The sequence below is a fragment of the Drosophila santomea genome, chromosome 3R (assembly GCF_016746245.2).
Source record: "Drosophila santomea strain STO CAGO 1482 chromosome 3R, Prin_Dsan_1.1, whole genome shotgun sequence".
NCBI classification, from domain to species: Eukaryota; Metazoa; Arthropoda; class Insecta; order Diptera; family Drosophilidae; genus Drosophila; species Drosophila santomea.
In genome coordinates, this window is record NC_053019.2 from 24,862,818 (window position 1) to 24,881,649 (window position 18,832).

General features: G+C 40.6%; 5 protein-coding genes across 5 annotated transcripts; 3 read left to right on the top strand and 2 right to left on the bottom strand.

Moving 5' to 3' along the window:
• Positions 1 to 963: 963 nt before the first annotated feature.
• LOC120453049 (alpha-taxilin) lies at positions 964 to 3,304 on the bottom strand. The gene is made up of 4 exons (XM_039637570.2): positions 3,133 to 3,304; positions 2,609 to 3,009; positions 2,355 to 2,501; positions 964 to 2,137 (listed from the first exon to the last, which is right to left on the bottom strand). Exons 1-4 carry the CDS (start codon positions 3,202 to 3,204, stop codon positions 1,210 to 1,212), a joined length of 1,548 nt encoding a protein of 515 aa, XP_039493504.1. The 5' UTR covers positions 3,205 to 3,304; the 3' UTR covers positions 964 to 1,209.
• Positions 3,305 to 3,657: 353 nt separating this feature from the next.
• LOC120451762 lies at positions 3,658 to 4,533 on the top strand. Its single transcript, XM_039635690.2, has 2 exons — positions 3,658 to 3,920; positions 3,978 to 4,533. Exons 1-2 carry the CDS (start codon positions 3,762 to 3,764, stop codon positions 4,230 to 4,232), a joined length of 414 nt encoding a protein of 137 aa, XP_039491624.1. The 5' UTR covers positions 3,658 to 3,761; the 3' UTR covers positions 4,233 to 4,533.
• Positions 4,534 to 11,306: 6,773 nt separating this feature from the next.
• Positions 11,307 to 13,590, bottom strand: LOC120454156 (lactosylceramide 4-alpha-galactosyltransferase). The gene is made up of 2 exons (XM_039639219.2): positions 12,414 to 13,590; positions 11,307 to 11,757 (listed from the first exon to the last, which is right to left on the bottom strand). Exons 1-2 carry the CDS (start codon positions 13,583 to 13,585, stop codon positions 11,715 to 11,717), a joined length of 1,215 nt encoding a protein of 404 aa, XP_039495153.1. The 5' UTR covers positions 13,586 to 13,590; the 3' UTR covers positions 11,307 to 11,714.
• Positions 13,591 to 14,494: 904 nt separating this feature from the next.
• LOC120451812 (accessory gland-specific peptide 57Db) lies at positions 14,495 to 14,721 on the top strand. The gene has a single exon (XM_039635770.2). It carries the CDS (start codon positions 14,535 to 14,537, stop codon positions 14,655 to 14,657), a length of 123 nt encoding a protein of 40 aa, XP_039491704.1. The 5' UTR covers positions 14,495 to 14,534; the 3' UTR covers positions 14,658 to 14,721.
• A 417-nt stretch (positions 14,722 to 15,138) lies between these two features.
• Positions 15,139 to 15,320, top strand: LOC120452840. The gene has a single exon (XM_039637268.2). It carries the CDS (start codon positions 15,166 to 15,168, stop codon positions 15,268 to 15,270), a length of 105 nt encoding a protein of 34 aa, XP_039493202.1. The 5' UTR covers positions 15,139 to 15,165; the 3' UTR covers positions 15,271 to 15,320.
• Positions 15,321 to 18,832: the final 3,512 nt, after the last annotated feature.

The window sequence follows — 18,832 nt, forward strand, 5'->3', positions numbered from 1 at the left end:
GCTGGCAAATGGGCAGCTTGGGGTGGGGACAAGTGTTTGGAGCACTTGGCGCACGCTTGCGCGGCTTTCAAATTTAGCGTATTAACTCATTAAATGTTCAAAAGCTCATTGCCTGCGAAATGTGCACACATTGCTGTGTGTGCGAGGGTGTGAAATATGCACAAGTATGACGCTTTGGCAGCGAGGGGCAGACAGTTTTAATACCGCTTAATGGGCAATCGGGCGGAAGAGGCTTTAAATAAGTAGAATTCCTAATACTCCCAACAATATCAACATTTTTAATTAAATTTATAATGACCATAGGACGCTGTGGGAACTAACAATAAACGTAACAATATATATATGTATACGTACATAAAATATCCTGTGAATAAAGGAGGTAAAAACAGTTGTTGCCTTGAGAGCTGGCATAATTAGTGCTGCTTTCGTATGCACCTCTTTATGCAATTTAAATTAATTTGTGTAATTATTTTAGTGGCTTAACTGGCCTCATTTCAACACCCTCGGCCGCACCGAGTGACCGCTGGCAGCAGTTGGCGTTACGCATACGCCACGTTGCATGCGTCTTAAATATTTGATGGCGCAAATCTGGGGCCCGGCAAAAATGACAGCTGCGTGTTGAAAATAATTAAGGCGCAATTATAATGACCCTGGCCAAGAACCACAGGCACTCACCACTGAAACCACCCCCATCCGTTCGCCTGTTGGCATTGCAATGTGTTGCATGCAACACTAGACTTTGTGGCGTCGCCAACAATGACGAAAGCAATCCATGGCCATCGAGCTTGTGCGCTCTGGTAGCTTCCCACTCCACTTCTCATGCAAATTGATGCGAAATGTGGGCTAAGATTTATGCTTGAATCTTCGGAAGGACATTTTATATTTACCCCAACAAATACTTTTAATATTCTTAAATGCTGTTTAAGAATGTCCATTAAAAGTTTAAATTAAACATCAACATAATCTGTTTGCAGGAAACACGTTTTACTCAATTTGTTGTTGAACAGCAATACACGATCACCGACGACATCCTTTTAAATAAATACAATATACAAAGTACAATAAATAACTAGTACAAAATTCTGACCATGTTGCTTTTGTAATTGATGACATTTTTCAGTTGAGACATGGATGACACAAAATGCTTTGCAGGGAAGGCTTGGTGGCCGCCCGAGATTTGGATGGGAGTATGGGCGAACAGTCAATTGTTTAGTTTGCATTGGCATCGATTAGGGGAGGCACTTCGGATATATCAACAAGTGACTTGGCGATGGAAGCGTCGCCATCACCTACCAGCTCCTGGGTGTCTGTCGCAGTGTCAACAGTCTGCTCCTCTCCGTTCTTAACGTTCGAGGCATCACCCGCTGCCTCTAGTTCGGCATTGGAGTCTGTGGCGGCTGATTCCTCAACGCCGTTCACCTCTCCGTTCGTTGTGGATGCTGCAGCCTCTGCCGCTGCTGCAGCAGCGGCCTTTGCCTTGGACTTCTTCTCCTTCTTGCGTATATTCTTCTTGGCATTGTTCGCCAATCGCTGCTCCTCGGCCTTCTTCTTTTCCTCGATGGCTGTCTTTGATTCATTCGTCGTTAGCAGCTTCATTTGGTTCTGCAGATTGGCCAGCGTTTGCTTCAGTTCCGCACAGTTGCGAGACATCATTTCCATTTTAACATTTTCCGCACTGACGGGCTTTACGTTCACTGGCTCTGGCTCGGGGGGCAATTGTGGCAGGGCGGGTATTTCGATCTCGTGGTCGCGCAGGCACTTGTGCAGTGTGGTCCTCTCCAGCTGTAGAGCACGCAGTAGCTTCTGCAGCTGCTGTATCTGCTTCTGCAGGCGCTCCGAATGCTGCGACTGCAGACTCTTCTCTGTGGCCAAATCAATCACCATGGCATTGGCTTTCTCGTACTTTTGCCGCCAGCCCAGCGCCTCCTTCTCAATCTTCTTTGTGTGCTTGGACATCTTCTCTAGCTCCACCTTGTAGCTGCCGAATACCTCATTGGACTTCTGCAGCGACTGCTGGAAGTCATCGTACTTGGCTGTGTAAATGTTCAGTTGCTCCTTCAATTGGTGCTCCCGATCGGTGAGATCCTTGATGGCACGTTGCGCTTGCAGCAGTTTCTCCAGGCCAATCTGGTTTTCCCTAAAAGAATTATGGAATTTAGATATTTTTCATGACACTGTGCTATAACAGGTGTAATATGAACGAAAAGGATTAAAATGTAATTAAATGATAGCTACTCCGCGAAGTTGAATCAAAACCAGTAATCTCAGAGTTTCCTCAATGAAAACTCGTTTTCTAATGTGTGACCATCTAAGGTGCGTTTATCGCGAGATGACCCGGCTTTTTGTGCACATACTTCTTCAGTATCTCCTTCTCCATGGCGGCCTCCACCTGGCTCTTTTGCAGCTTGGCCTGGTGCAACTGGGCCTCCAACTGAACCTGTTCATTGAGCTTCTCCAGGTGCTGCTCCCTCGTTTGGTACTGCTCGGCCAGCAGCTTTAACCTAAAACGGGAGACCAGATGGTTAGGGAAAATCAGAAAACAGAGAACGTGCGTGTGCAGTGTCTATATTTAGAACACGGATCCCCTCTGAGTTGCGGCGATGCTTACTTCTTGGTCATCTCGATGTTGTAATCGCGCAGCTTGATGTTCTCCTCGTTGTTCTTGGCGAGGGATTTCTGGACATCATTCAGGGAGCTTTGGAACTTGGTCTGGCTCTCCTTGCGTCGCTCCTCCTCCACTTTGATTTGCAGCAGGCTCTCGTTCTTCACGGACTTGATGATGCGCTGCTGTTCGCGGCACACCTCCTGCAGCTTGTCGCGCATGAGGACGCTCTTGTTGAGATCCCGCTGCACCTGCTCCTTCTCCCGCTGCTGGGACTCCATTTGGCGCTGCAGGACGCGCAGTTCCGCTGTCAGCCGGCTTACATTCTTCTCGCTGTCCACATGGCGTTGCAGCAGCAGTTTCACCTTCTCCTCGGGGGAGGGGCACTCGTCGAGGGATTTCATGACCTAAAATAGATACAATTCAGTGTTAAACTTGACTATTTATCCCCGTTTCCATGGATTCTTAAAGTTTGTGGAAATAGGGTTTTGTTGCGGTTTTGGTATTGGTTTTGGCCACCACGCTATTACCAACTCCTCCAACTTCTGGTCGCGCTGCTTCTCCTCGCGCGCCACCTTTTTCGCCTTGCTTAACTTCTCCATTGTCTATTCAGAGATCGGTGCTATATTTAACTTGTATTCTATTCCTCTTTCGAATTTTGACTATATTTGTTGTTGTTGCCTTGCTTATATTTATAAAACAGTGAGACTGCTGCGTTTTCCGGCAAATACACTGAAAGTCGGAATAAATCTTCTAACTTTTCCATTTCGTCCGTGGCTGGCCACACTGTATTTAGAGTGCTGCCAGACCGACAGCCGGCTTTTTGCGGGCTACCAATACTAGCTCGTAAAGTGACAAAACCTTTTAAGAGTTTATTAATATTTTGTAGTTTCTAAAATTTAAGAATTTTAATTGTTTAAAGGACATAAGCAAATTACCGCCAAAATACATTTGAATTGTAGCCTTGCGTGCAACAGCCCACTGTTAGGAGTTAACAGCACCAGTACCCGAGTACCAAAATCTACCGCCAGGTGCTGCAGAATGTGGAATGCAAGTGCAGCCCTAGCTATACAGTTATCCCGCGATCGCAAGTTTAATTCGTTGGAAATTTCGCAATTTGCACAATTTCTTAGCAATTTGCTCGTTTTAATTACGCAACATGTCGGAGAAAGAAGAAGAATCGATTGCGTACTTGACGGAAAACGGGATTTTCCCCCGACTCCTGGAGATTTTAAAGCAAATGGTGGAAATCGATCCGCTGCCAGCGGATCCTCTGATGCACATTTTACATTCACTGGGCTGTCCGCTGATTCCGCAGGTTGGAATTGCAATTTTCAATATATAAAAATGATAAATGTATATTCTCGATATGCAGGCCCAAATGAAGGCGCTGGAGCGGAAGGTGTCGCGTGCCCACGATGAACTGCGCCATTTGCGTCGCCTGATCATCGATTTGGATGCCGAGGATCAGCTTTACGATAGCGAGAGCGATGTGGAGGAGTATGTGGGCGATGTGTTGGAGACCAGCTCCTCGTCGCACGAAGTTTCCATGGTGGAGAGCAACGAGTCCCGGGAGGACTCGTTTCCATCCATGTTCTCGCTCAAGGACTCAAATATCTCAGATCCATAGATCCATACATCCATGTCGCAGTATCGAATCACATTAGCCGTTGAGCCTATTTTATGTACGGCATACATATCCTTGGCAACTGCATGTGAGTTTTGGACGTTTATATTACATTTCCTATTACATTTTGTTTATTCGACGCATTGTAAAATCAATTATCGACTTTTGATCAAGCAAACTTATAATTTTATATTGTGCAGAGACATCAGCCCTTATTATCCATTAAAAATTGTTATTCAGCATGAAATATTGAAAATGCTTTTTCATATTAAAGATACCTAATGCGTTTCTTTCAAAACCAAAATATTATGTCCTAGAATACGAAAACTTAACAATCCAATACCTTGTTACCAAGCTTTTCGATTTGATTGATGTATTGTTGAAAATATTTCCATTTTGAAACAACTTTTTAAAAGGTTATAAATGGGGCTTACCTTCTTAAGCTTCTCGCCATGTAAACAGTTGATTAAAACAGGGCTTCCCTTTTCACCCATTTCGAGTTGAGTGCCATTAAACCTCTCAACCTGTGGGAAATCAATAACTAATATATGCTACATGTTTGCCGGCAATATCTAGGGCCAAATAAAACAGCATTTCAATTAACTTCGACATCGTGAGGTGTGTAGCTGCAGTTTGGCTGCAAAACGGCAGAATTTCATTTGCGACTAACGCCATGGATTAGAAAATAAAGGTTGCAATTTAATTTAAGGTTCAGGGAATAAGTTAGTTCATAACTTTTGGGTGCGAAAAAGCGGCAGCTAATTAAGTCAGGCCTTTGGTAAAACGCAGCGAATATTAATATTAACATAAATATTTGCATTTGACAGCCAAGCTGTGTTTAAATGCAATTTAAATAATAATAAGTTACATAAAATAAATTAGTTACCGCACGATAGTGTTTAATTAATTAGGTTCAGCGCTTTTCTTACTTGGATATCCTTTACAACAGAAAAACAATACTTTTGTGGGTGCAAATACAAAAATATGGAAACTTAATAAATAATATGCACATCATCTTGTCTAAAATACGTGAAAGGTTATCCCAAATGTGAAAAACACCTTTCACATGCATTTAACCATTTTTACGACAAAGCCAATAAAACTTTCGTTTTTATGCTGCACGCCTGCATATTTAATGCAGCATTTCTTGCGTCAAATTCAACACGTGTGGAGCTGCCTGTAGAGGCGGGCAGCTCAATGATTTACACCGTATATTTGTCACAGTGCGATAAATCCATCTAATCCCCCGACATCTGCATGTCCGGCTTGACAAATAAACTGCTGCAGAGCTTACATAAATATTGCTGCCGAAAAGAAAACATATTTTGCCACATAAAATAAACATGAACTTTCTGGGTGGGTGGGCGTACCGGAAAATGGGGCGTGGCTGGGGCAGCAGCTGCTTTTAATTGCTTTTGCTGGTTTTTCAAACGTTTGTGCAACTTTTTAGTTGACATTGAATAATCGCTGCGGAAATTGTCGCTTAACGGCAAAAGGCAAAATTGTGGTAAAAGCAGAGTGGACTCAACTTGATAATTGATTGGAGCTCTTTAAAATTGTTTGTTTGACCGCTGCTGCAGGCTATTTTCCTGTATTCCCATTTTTTTTTCCCCTCTCTTCCCGCCGTTTAATCTGTGCACGCGTGCCAAACTGCAAAGTGGCCAACGGCCTGCTCTTTTATTTTTTTGTTTTGGGCCAAATCTGCATGTCAGTTGGCCGGGAACGTACAACTTTGACCACGTAAAAAACCATGCAAAGCAAACAGGAGGCGGAACCAAATGAAGTGCAGTATGCCAAGTTGGCTCCAAAGGACTGCAGGCGATCAGTGAAAAATCGCGAGGGATACCACGAATTTAGGAAAAGCTATGACTATTCCGGAGATTCTAAGCTTACAACAGTTAAAAATTATTTTTAATGTATATAGTAAATAGTTATAGGCTGTGTAAAACAGAACTTTCAGCGCTCGGAATTAATTCAGTTTTTTCAGTTAGTTTTTTAAGTATTTTATGTATTTGTTTTTATAGTAAATGCATTAAACATTTGACTGTTTATTTATTTCCCTCCAGGGTGCTTAACAGCCCATTATAACCTCGCAATGCTATCATCAAAAATTAATTTAACTTTCCACTTACATCAGAAATTAATGGTTCACTACAATTTGTAAAACCCGATTATATATCTTGCGCAAAAATATGAATTTATGCCTTTGCAGTGATATTTCGGTGGGGACTGCATTCGCAAGCAGATTGAATGAACTTCCACGGAAAATGCATGGGAAAATGAAGGAAGGGTGGCAAGGAGCAGCTCAGTGCCGCTTCAATTTCGTGTCGAGTAAATTTTAATTTACTGCTCTTTTGTGACCGCATGCAAGCCAACCAAACTTTGTGTTACTGGGGCGCTTCTCCTCTTTTTTTTGCCCCCTTTTTTTTTTGAGGCTTGTGTGTGAGTTTGTTTTTTTGGCTTGTTGGTCAAATGATATATCCGGTCGGTCGGTCGGTCAGTCAGTTGGTTGGTTGGTCCATTCGACCCGAGGCCAAATGTGGAATTTTTAAAGCCAGCGGATCGCCGAGCTGCCATTTGTTTTAATGACCGCAAAAGGCAGCCGAGAATAAAAAATAGAAAGTGCTTAAAAAACAAAACACAGAGGGCGAAATAGAAATTCAGCTATTGCTGGCGGGCTAATTGCAGTCTGTCTGAGAGGGCGGTGGTCTGTGTGGGGGCGTGGCAAATCTCAAAACTATGCTTCATTAGCCAAGGTCGAAGCTGTAAACTCTATTTGCCTAATGGGCCACAGCCCAACAGAAAATGCAAATAAATTGTAGACATTTCTGCAATAAAACGTGCGCGGCTTGAACAACGAATTCGCCCCCGAAAAGAATTTAAAATTTCAAACACAACAATTAAAAAGCGATTAACTATGCAAATTTGGCGCTGTTAATGAGCCGGAAAGTGTATAAACATACATATATCTTGAGTATTTTTCCGGGGTGTTTCCCTCCTTTTTTGGGCAAACGGAAAATATCCGCCCAGCTTCTGACCCAAATACATCAATGTCAGGGAAATGTTTTGGCCAAATGCCTCACTCTCACACTCACGTCCGAAAGCGTTTTATCATTTCATGTCATTTTTCATGCCACGCAAAAAAAGGGTTAAACAATTTTTATGTGTCAACAAGAATAATTTCTGTCACTAACACGGCAACAAAGCGAAGCAACTTGGCTTAAATTTCCAGTTGGCAGAGTTTCTGGGAATGTGGGTGCCAAACACAAAAGGCATTTGTCGTATTAATAATAAAAACGAGTAGAACTGGCCGCGATATAAACTAAAACCAACAAGACAACAAAGTGCCACAAATGTCAACAAGAAGTGTTGCAACGAAAAAAATAGCAGGCAAATTGGAAATTAATACTTTGCACCTGCGTTCGTGTATAAAGTGGCATAAAGGACACTTTTCCCATCCACATGCAACTGTTTGCTACGTGTCATTATCCTTGGCCATAAAGTGCTGCGATATGTGAGCCAACGATAAAAAGTTTGTTTGATTATGTTTAATTCCAAAGTAAACTAGAGTTTTGTACAAATGTATTACATCGGCTTTTCAATAATTTCCCCCTGGCCAAATTAATTGCAATAGTGATAAAAGCAACCGCTGGCTACAATTTGTAAACTTAATTTGCAGCACTTGAGAGTTCTGCAGAGTCAATAGTATTTCATCTTGGGCAGCACTTCCCTTCCTCGGCAGGGATCTCAACTTCAACAAATAAATAAGCAAATTTGCGTAGAAAGCAGCTGAAAGACTTGCGAAGTACAAAACAATGGGGGCAGCCAACAAAGAAGTCCCTCGCCTTCATTGTATTAAGTTGCTGTGAAATAAATATGCTGTGAGCTATAAAATTGCAACGTTTATCAAGGCATTTGCACTGCTGAGCATGCCAATGGCAGAACTAAACTACTTAGCGATGACCTTCACAGGTCCTGTGACACCAGCCACCCACGGGTGCACTTAGAAAAAGGGGGGATTTATTTCAAAAATAAAAAGTTAAAACATCTATTTAATATTTTTGCATGAGATTAAAATAATCCTTTCTTTGTGTTGTTAAGTTGTATATGTTTGTAAATAGCATAGAAACTGGATACATATTCTTATGCCCATTATTTATGCCGAGTGTTAAGCTAATTCCCCATCGAAGCACTGCCAACCACCCCAATTCTCAGCAGGTTGCACGGCAACAGCTCGGCTCTGGGTCCAGAATCATAATTAATACCAATTAAATGGGCTTAGGTCTGCTCTGCGATGCCGATCATTGAATGCTTATTACGCATACGCCGCGTGGCCGTGGAAGCCTAGAAATTTATTGCGTAACCATGACAAGGGCGAAACTTTTTAATTGAAAGAAGTGAGTGGAAGCATTGGCGGCTAGAAGATAAGTCATGCGGGGAATGAAGAAAACCTCTAATTATTCGGCATAACGCTTCATTGGAAAGCCGCGTTAGGAAAATGGCCTCTTAGACTGCCGCCTGATGAATGACTTAATCACCCAGAAAAGCGCCACACAAATCAACGGGGCCCGAACGAGATCGTACTTTTGTTGTCACAGAACTTTTTCCTGGCCCAAGCAACTCCGCTCAAAATTAATGGAGCAAATCAAACGAGCAAAAAGCAGACACCACCAGTTCGGCCTCAAAGTCCAGTTGAGGTTGAGTCTCAAAGCCATGGCCTTTTAATAATGACTAGATTTGTGTGGGCTGCATACCAAATTAGCGAAAAGACGCCTTTCCATCGCATCGCATTGCCTCCAACTTTAAGTTCCATGTACGGAGCTCATTTATTTTCCTCTGGACGAACATTTCACGGCTTTCGCGGGCCGCAGTTACCATTTTTACTACTTTGTTTCTCGTTTACCCTGTCAGAGGTCGAACACGGAATGTACGGATATTACATCGGGTTTAAGTAAATAATTCTAGATAATAACAAGCGTATATAAACATTTCACTGCTCTATAGTTAATCAGCTTTCATATATTTACTGAGCCACAATAAATATATTTAATATTAAAATGAGAGAGTATTTGATATTTTGAGTGGCAGCAAGAATTGGTGCGTCTTTGAAATTAAAGGCAGGCGAAATGGCAAAAATATGAACATTTTGTGCAGTCGACAGACAAACAGCCGCGAAGTCGGGTCATCAAGATTTTAAAACTTCATTTTTATGGCATACTCTGTGGCGTAGTTTAAAAATTATGGCCGCCATTTTCGGCTCAGGTCGGTGGCTTTAATTAGGCCAGGGAAAACTAAAGTTTTCGTCCGTATTCCTTGGCTGAAGCTGCGAAATGCACATGGAAAATGCGCTGAATTGGCATAAAATGTAATAATAATTTCGCGGCATCTTCTTGGGATTTCTGTGGGTCGGGGGGTTCCGGGGATTCGGGGGTCGTGTCTGTGTAAAGGAAACAGCTGTTTCCGCAGGGAAACCCACCCCCCCAACGCCCAGATGGGATAATATTCGGAAAAGCCTTTGTGGCATTGCGCGAATGAGCGTGTGCCGCAATTTGCTATTCATTTGAGTTTTCAGCTGGCTGACTGCTTGTTTCCCACTGCCGACCATAAACTGCAAGAGATTATGAAAAGTGCGCTTTTGGCCACTTCCTTGTGCTGCCAAAAAATAAAAAAAAGTATTATTTGGCTTTATATTTTCGCGCTGCACGCTTTTCTTCAGCTGGCATTGTTGTGAGCATGGCCACCGCCACCGCCACAATAATAATCATAATGCAAATACGTGCTGCATTTCGAGGCACTCATTCGTGAAATTTCAATGTGCCACAGCGTTCATTTCGTTGTGCAATCATTGTTGAAATTTAATCAACTCCTTTGCAAGTTTCATTTAAAATTTGGATTGTGTTTTCCGGTGCACAACATAAAGGTGTGGGTTCAATTTGCTGCAAATTATGATTTGGCTGTTTGTCACCATCTAGCCAATAGAAATGTGTATCCATAACATTTGGAAACATGTAATAGTTTATTATTTCGAACGAAAACCATCCCCGAGGTATTTATCCTTCAGTTTATCTTATTTAACATTTTAAAACAATAATGCTAACAGCATTTCTTAAGGCTTTCATTTATTTATAAATATTTTAAGAGATTTATTTCCTGTTATTTTCTGCTTCACTTCAAATCATCTTCCTTCCACGAAGTCCTTTTTGTGATCAAGAGCAAGTCAGACTTTCGCTTTATCCCATTTCCAGAGCTTAGGTAAAGCCAAAGGATTTCAGCCCAGAGAGCTTTTCTTGGGTATTTATACGAGTTACTCTGCCTGCTGCCAAGTACAACCAGCAGCTGAAAACTATTACAATAATTTTTTATATTTATTTATGAGCTCAAGGACCAAGAGTCCCAAGTCCTTGTGATGTTGTCGCTTTTGTGTTACATTTTTAAAACTACATTTCTATGTCTGCGTTCCGGCGAGAACAGAACTTTTCAGCTTAGTAAGCATTACTTGAACTTCGCTCGGCATTAGTTTTTGTTTTGGCCCAGTGAGGAATTCCGGTCACGTGACTGTCATTGGATATCGAAAACTACGTACTTCCCATCGGGAATTCCGTAAGACTAACGAGCGTGACAAATGCAAATGAAGTAACTGAGCCAAATTACATGTTGACCCTGTGGACAAACACAGGCGAAAAGTAAAGAGCCCGAGACTAAAAGGGAAAAATCTAATCAAGTGTTTTGATTGCTTTAGTAATTGTTATGAATGTAAGTGCTAACCTGGGATTTCCCGAGCCATCTGCAGTACTAAAATGGGTGTAAGAGGAGAAACAGTTTATGCTTGTGTGTCGTGTTTCAGATGTTTAAATAGATGCTGGATATTATATATAAAAGGTAACAGTAAACGGAATTTATTCATTTTATTTACGGATCCTAATTCGATTTTTCCAAAATTTGTTTATACATTTTATTTGTTTGTCTATACATTTTCTACATACTTTGTTATTAAAAGAAGGCGACCAAAAAATGATTGAGCATTGAATTTAGCAAAAACTAGCCAACTTTAAACTCGAAGAGCTGTGCCATTTGCTCAGTCAACGAGGTATAAACGAATGGAATTCCTTGCCTTTTCCAAATGTTTTTGCCATTTTTCACATGCCAATTTTTTGTAATTTTGTTTTTGGGCTGACTGTCGTGGTGCCCCAAGGGACCGCTGCAGTTGCAAATGCTTGAAATTACATTTTTCGCATTAATAAAAATGAAATAAAAATAAAAACCCAGCTCCTCCTGTGCACGAAATATGCAAATGTGCCGCGTGCAGTGCAGCAGATAAAACTGAGCATGGGACCCATATGTGAGTTTTGGTTCTTTTTCACCATTTTAGTTAGTTTTTTTTGTTTTTTGACTGGTTGGATTGGAGTTTTGGATGACACCCCATAATGTGGAGCAGCTGTTGCAGGCAGTGGCAAAAGTCACAATAAATTCGGGCATTAGTTCCCTTCACGTCTGTTTGCCCAATCCACAGTCCATGGTCCACTGGCATCTGGAATGTTTTGAATTTATATATACTATATATAGCCATAGACAAGGTATAAATAAATTGGAAAATTGCGTCGAGCATAAATAAAGCTTAAAGTTAATGATGCGAAAATATTTATTCAAAACTTGAAAGCGCCGCGAAACATCCTCGAAAATGCTAATAATACTCTGCCTGAAATTGCCTCCGGCTATTTACTTTGGCTTTATTTGGGAACAATTAATTAGTTCTTCATGGCGATATGACAACAAAAGTGGGAGTAGGAATTTGAATGGCCCTCGGAATTTATAATAAATATTTCAACAGACAATTAGCTCCGCCGGTTATGAATCAAAAATATAATTCGCTTTATTTCATTTTAGCATATTTAGATTTATGTCTGCTTGCCTGATCCGATTCACTTTTTGGGCCTACTTTAAAAAGTTTTAAAAGCTATTACCATTAGTTCGCTCCATTTGGGGAATTTAATAAGCTATCACTATGATAATTCAGAAAGATGAATTTGATTGCCAAATTGCATCTATAATAACTAGATATTTATATTTTACACAGCTGAATTTTATAAATTTAGTTTTTCTAAAATTTGTACTTATTAGTTACTTATTCCGAACCAACTGAAGCTTAGAATTAATCAAAAAAAACCTCCCGCTGCTGCAAATGACCTGGGGCAGTGAGTTTTGGCCAGGTTGATGTAGGCACAGCTGTCCTTCGTTTTTAGTTTCCATCCCTTCGAGAATTTGTTCCAAACATGAACCACCGGAGACTTGGATACTCTTCTCATGGTCACGTTGAGTCTGTTCGGCAGAAAGAAGTCCTTCCACTGCAACCAGGGTATGGCATAGAATGCATTTGGATCGTAGACCCTGAAGCCATTGCAGCGTTTCGGATTGTTAATCATTGCATTGACATTCTCGGTTTTGCATTGCTTCTTGGCCACGCGGGTTATGACCCCGGGTCCATTGGTGCCCCACTTATCGCCATTGTAGTTGGCCTCCAGATCCCGCAGACACATGGTGGTTATCTTATGGCCCAGACCGGCGGAGGACATTTTCATGACGCCACAGGCCAGAGATTTGTTGCTCTCCGCACCCGTGAAGTTCGGTGGCATCTTCTCCAGATTCTGCTGAACCACCACATCGAGATCCAGGTAAAGACCGCCGTATTTGTACAGGGTAACATAGCGCAGCAGATCCGAGACATGTGGAAAGAGAAATTTCGATTTAAATAGCTTGCCAGTGTTTAGCCATTTTGCGATGGGCGTTCCAGCTGCATAGCGCCACAAGTTAAGGTGCCTCAGTCGTATATTGTTGTACTTATGCAAAGCCTTGATCAGCGGATCTCCACTTAATGGACGATGAGTGGCGCCGGCGAAAAGCACAAATACAGTGAGGCCTGGATTGTGAAGGGCGGCCGATTCAATGGCACAGGCCGACCGGGCCTTCAATTGAGCCAGTGCGCTCTTTTCTAGCCGCCTGAAGTTCGTGGTTTCATGGAAGAATATACTCTGTCCACGACTTGGCTGCTTTCTGGCCGTGAGCACATCGAGCAGGGGAATGACTGGAATTTTCCTGCTAATCTTGTTCGTTTTGAACTTGGGTTGGTTGGCCACCGACTTGGCGACTTTTTTGGGTAAGGTATTCTGCACTTGCTTTTTATTCTTAACTTGTCTTTCGATGGGTTTTTTCTCAAGTGGAATTGCTTTCGTCGTTGAATTCCTCGGTTCTGTGTGTGCTTTGTGGTCAGCTCGATTGTATGCTATCCATTTGAAGATCAAAACGATGCTGAGAACCAGGAGCAGAGAACCTACAGCGCTTAGAGTTCGTGACACTTTCATTTCATTGTAATTTTAGACTGCACTTCACACTCGAAATTTACGGTTTGCTAACATTCCTTACTTTTCTCGGATGAATCATGTAAATGTCGAGCGTATCGAATGTCAAGATTGGTTTCACATTCACTTGCCGATCTCCTTTGCCTATATAAATGGATGTTGCTTTTCCCCAATGCTTTCATTTAAACTTCTAACTGGCTAATATGAAGTTCCTGGGTCTTTTCGTCACTTTGCTGGTTGTTCTGGCCATGGTCAATGGCCAACAAAAAGCCAAAAACACAAATCACAACGTCATCGTCATTGGTGGCAAGAAACCCGCAGCTGCACCCAGCGCTCCTGCTCCTGATGCTCCTGCACCCCAGTAAATGGCATGAGTCGGGACTTATTTACTTCTAATAAAATGGAACGCTAATTACAATACATGTCTTTCAATATATTTAATATATGCACTAATAATTTAAACTGCATGCGGTGCTTCACTGACTTTTAATACCACAACAAGTCGTGGAAAACTATAGTAGATAGCAATCAGACAACCTCTTCTTAGATTGTTCTGAAATGAGTATGATTATGAATGGGAATTAAAACCCTTTTATTAGGTTAGGTGAATTCCGTTTACGTTTTCGAAATATAGTTTGTATAAGAAATCCAGCAAACCATTTGCTTGTTTTTGAAAGAGACTTTGCCTTAATCCATTAAAATGTTTCTTGCATTGCCAGGATATGTCAGTTTAAAAGTATTGTTGGTTTGCAAATGGAATCAAAGGCTGATTAAATTTTATTCGGTCAGTAAAGTCTGAAGGTAAGGGAATTCGTTCCGCTTTTTCGTGCTTCATCGTGCAATGACTTTTGAAAATTGTCTGGCATTTAGATTAGATTCGCTTACGCAACCCCGGCCTTATAAAGAGTGAACCCATCTAGCTGGGCACTATTCACAATCCCAACTGGCCGACATGAAGATCATCGCTGGAATTGTTCTGCTGTTCGCCGCTACGGCTTTGGCCCAATCAGGGGATCCTAACACCAACGAAAACAAGAATGTGATTCACATCAACAATCCCAACTCTGCAAATTAGATGAACTTTTGAAATTTGCATACCCAGAATTCAATAAAACATTTACTTAATTGCTTGCATGTAATAGAGATGGGCTATTTATTTTAGTTCAAGGTTGAAAACTTATAAAAACTCTTTTATATCCAAGAAAATGCCAGTTTTTGCATAAACTATTGGCCAATTAATCATTTGTCTAATAGCTTTAAATGTATTTAAAAAACTTATGCTTAAAATGCTTATAAAAATAGTCACAGACTGCCAGTATGTCAGATATCTGTGCCTTATTTTGTATCTAATTGGTTTTTTGCTTAAAATATTTTGTTTTATATATGTTTCAAAAAGCGCTAGTACCAAAACCATTAGTACCGAAGCTAGTTTTTTAAAGTTTTGGCGAAAAATATTATTTAATGATAATGAAATCGGTCACCCTTTAAAACAATTAAACGATTCTCTTGGCTTATGCAATACTTGGCTCATAAATGATATAAAAGCCGAACTCACGTTTTATTTCTATCCTCATCTGATAGACATGAAGTTCCTTACGGGTTGCATTTTGCTGTTTATTGCCTCTGCTTTGGCCCAAGATGATGGTAATAATGTCAATCATAATATAATCAATATTGACAAATTCTAAATTATTGTGAGGCCAAAAGGATTCAATAAAATGTGTACCTTTATGATGTATTTATTTTCGTTTTATTTTTGCCCAATTAAATATATATTCATTTTTGGAATTGATTGAAAAAAGTTGTATAAATATCCTATATCTATCATTTTTCTGTATCACTGGTATAATCGTTCTATAAATTCGAAGCAGCAGAAAAATGGATGTATTTGTCATATATTAGATGATATAGTTCTTACTGGAAAAAAACCGTTTACTTTAACCAATTCAATTTGTTATGCAAATTAACGATTTGATCTCAACTTACTTAAAGCAACTACTCAGATTTAAATCGTTAGCATTCGCCAAGTTGCAGAGATGCGCGGAACACTTTTTTTAATCACACTTTTGGTGTGTGCAGTCCTGGCATCTGGCACCAATAATACTTTGGTATACATTGACAATAATTCGACACCGCCTACGAATGTAACTGTTGATGCTAAAAATATGCACAACTTTTTGCTTTGTGTAAAAAAGAACGAGCTAATTCGCGATGGCAAGATTCTATCTCTTCCGCTTGCCTGTCAACGCCATTTTCTCTTGATCCACAAGACTTGGTATCCCGGAATACTCGGGAAAAAATCGAATAACTAATGCCTAATTACACCAAAAAATGTAAAAATAAATGTTTATTAATGTGTGCCACGAACTGTATACAGAATATAATCGTTGTTAGCAATCCGCTTTTCATTACGAACTAGATTGCCATATACCTTGATGTTTTTTTCCAGTTTGGTTTAGAATGTTTATATTTTATTTTCATCTTCTTTTTTTCATAGCGGCATAGGGAGTTGTCCACGATACACGAGTATCTGTATTCAACAAACTTTTTATTGTTGTTTCAAGTGGCATTGTTGTTCCAGTTGCTGCCATAGATAACTACGTGCTAAGAAACGTATAGCAAACTGCACAGGCACAATATATATTATACAATATATACGAGTATACTCGTTCGGAAGGCGATAGGGATTCATGGAGGAGGCTGCCAGACAATGGCTGGCGCCCACGTCTCCATGGACGCATTCTAATAAAAAGCAAGCACAGAGAATGCCGTTCTGTGTTGCCGTTTTCGCCATTGCCTCGAATGTTTACACAGTTTCTTCATATTCCTGCCATAGTTCGTTATTCCCATTTCCTTCAACAGAGATGCCTAAAGTTTTTCTAGCGCTTCAATATTTTCCAGAGTGAACTATCACTGATTTAGCCAGATATAAACTATCACAAATGGTGGTACTTTTTAATTGCTTGTAATTTATTTTTTTATACCCCTTTACATAAGTATACTTGTAGTGAAACAAGTAAAATTATTCGTTTCTCATCACTAATGGCTGGCTGCAAATCCTTCTCCACACTTGAACTCCTGCCGTTGTGCTCGAGTTTTTAGGCTTTTTGTTACTTGGGCAACATTTGAGTTATAAATGCCGCACTACTTGAATGAATCTCCTGGGCGTAATAGTTTTCAAATGGCTCTACGTATATGACTGTCTTCTCCCTTCCATTCAGAGATTCGTTTCTGTCTTTGTGGCAAACGTATCGCACACAAGTGGCTCGCTGTCTTTGGGCCAAAAGCGCTTGCCAATGCGAAAAATGGCCCAATGAATCTGGCCGGAGTAAGTTGTTGCTGGCCAGCAAATTTGCCGTATTATGCCGTATTCAGTGGACGAGACTCCTTCAGGCCCATAAATAATTAAAGTTTGCCTTATTTCCTACCGATTTAATGGCGACCAGAAATTGGAAACGAAAGTTGATTGGGTTTCGTTGTTGGCGTTTGGTGGCTAATCAAATGATACAAATTCATAAACTAAGCCAACTAACGAATTTATGTTCATTGTGATTGGTAAATTTTATAACCAGAAAAAGAATATGTTTAATCTTAACGAACTAGTAGAACTCTATTTCTATTTACTAAATTTAATTTAATTTATTAAATGCTCCACTTTACTTGGCCCTTAAACACATTAATTCGGATCAAGGTCTCGACAAATTTATAAATTTCCTGGCTTACGGAAATCGCTTTTCAAACAGCCAATTGCCCTTGATTATGTGCCCAGCTTTTATCGCAATAATGAGACCAAGACGGCCCAAAGCCCAAGCAAATAAATCAATTTTTCTCGTTTCCGGTCAATTAGTGGCGTTCGATGGTTGGCAAAAGGTTGAGAAGTTAAACTAATCGCCTGATTCTATGAAGTGAGCAAACAGAGGGCAAGTGAAATGTTTACATTTCTGCTTCGGTTCATTGCTATTTATTCTATTTCTTTCAACTTGTTGCACTTTCCTTCTGCCTTGCAGTCCGTTTTTGCCGCCTTGGCTGGCCAGTTTCCCTTTTTGAAGACACTCGGGCGTATTAGCAATGTTAATGTTCATGGCCCTATGTCCCATATTAAATGCTAATTCGCATACGGCACACGATCCCAAATGGAGTACTACACTCTGGCATTTTCTCCCCTAGTTTTTTTGTTTCTTTTTTTTTTTTTGATAGAGGACACGGTTACGCTACATGACATTTACAAGTTATTATTATGCAAAGGACACGCTGCGGAGTCTCTTTTCCGTTTGCCCCCAAACGCTGCCATCCGCTTTTCTTTGCTCATATGTTGCAAAATCTGCTGTGGCGTTGGGAAATTTGCATTTATTCATGGCATAAATAAAGCATCCGCAGCGTGGACGGGATGCCGAAAAAAGGGATATATTTAATCTGGTCACCCCGCCCAGGCAGAGAGCTTGTGTGCTTCGTTCGGCAAAATCATGACAGCACTTGGTGGCCATGTGGATGGTGATGGGGATGGGGACGTCGATGTGTTTTATTTATAATTTATTTGCTGGAAAGTGCAGCTTACGAGGGCGAGGAAACACCTGCCGTTGACGGCCGCAGGTGCAGCCGCAATAGTGACGCAAATTTTGTTTGGCCAACGCTCGTCTCTATAACAATTACATGCATTTAAAATCTGGTTTCGGTTTAGAGATTCGCGGTTGGGCTGCATCGCCATTTTTCGACATTTGAATCAGGGATGTTAAAAATATTTAGTTTACAAGTTTTTAAGAGAATAAATGATTTTAATTAGGATTTATTAAGACGCTAGTACTCACTTAAATCAAAAACACTTTTAGTACATCGATTTCTTTTGGCAAAGTTTGTAAAATATTATTTTGAGCTTAAAGTTTATTTAACAGTTAAAGTTTAGTTATATAATATTTTAAATGTATTTCTGCATCCCTGGCTAAATCAGCATGTTGAGCAGTTTATTCTGCGGCCTCGAAATCACTGATTTGCATGTGCACGGCTTAAATCCCAGATTAAATCGCTGATAGTATCGAGTTGCGAATTACGCACCCATTTGTTAATGGGTCTAATCAATGTGTATTGTTGACAGCGACCACCGTTTCTATTGGAAGAGCCCCCATTATTGGGCTGTAAAATCATTAACAAGAAAATAAGGTCACAAAACGTATATACTTGTATTTTATTTGCCCACAAACCTCAAAATACACGTGGGGCAGCTGGTTCCTTGCACAGCACTCAACCCCACAACCG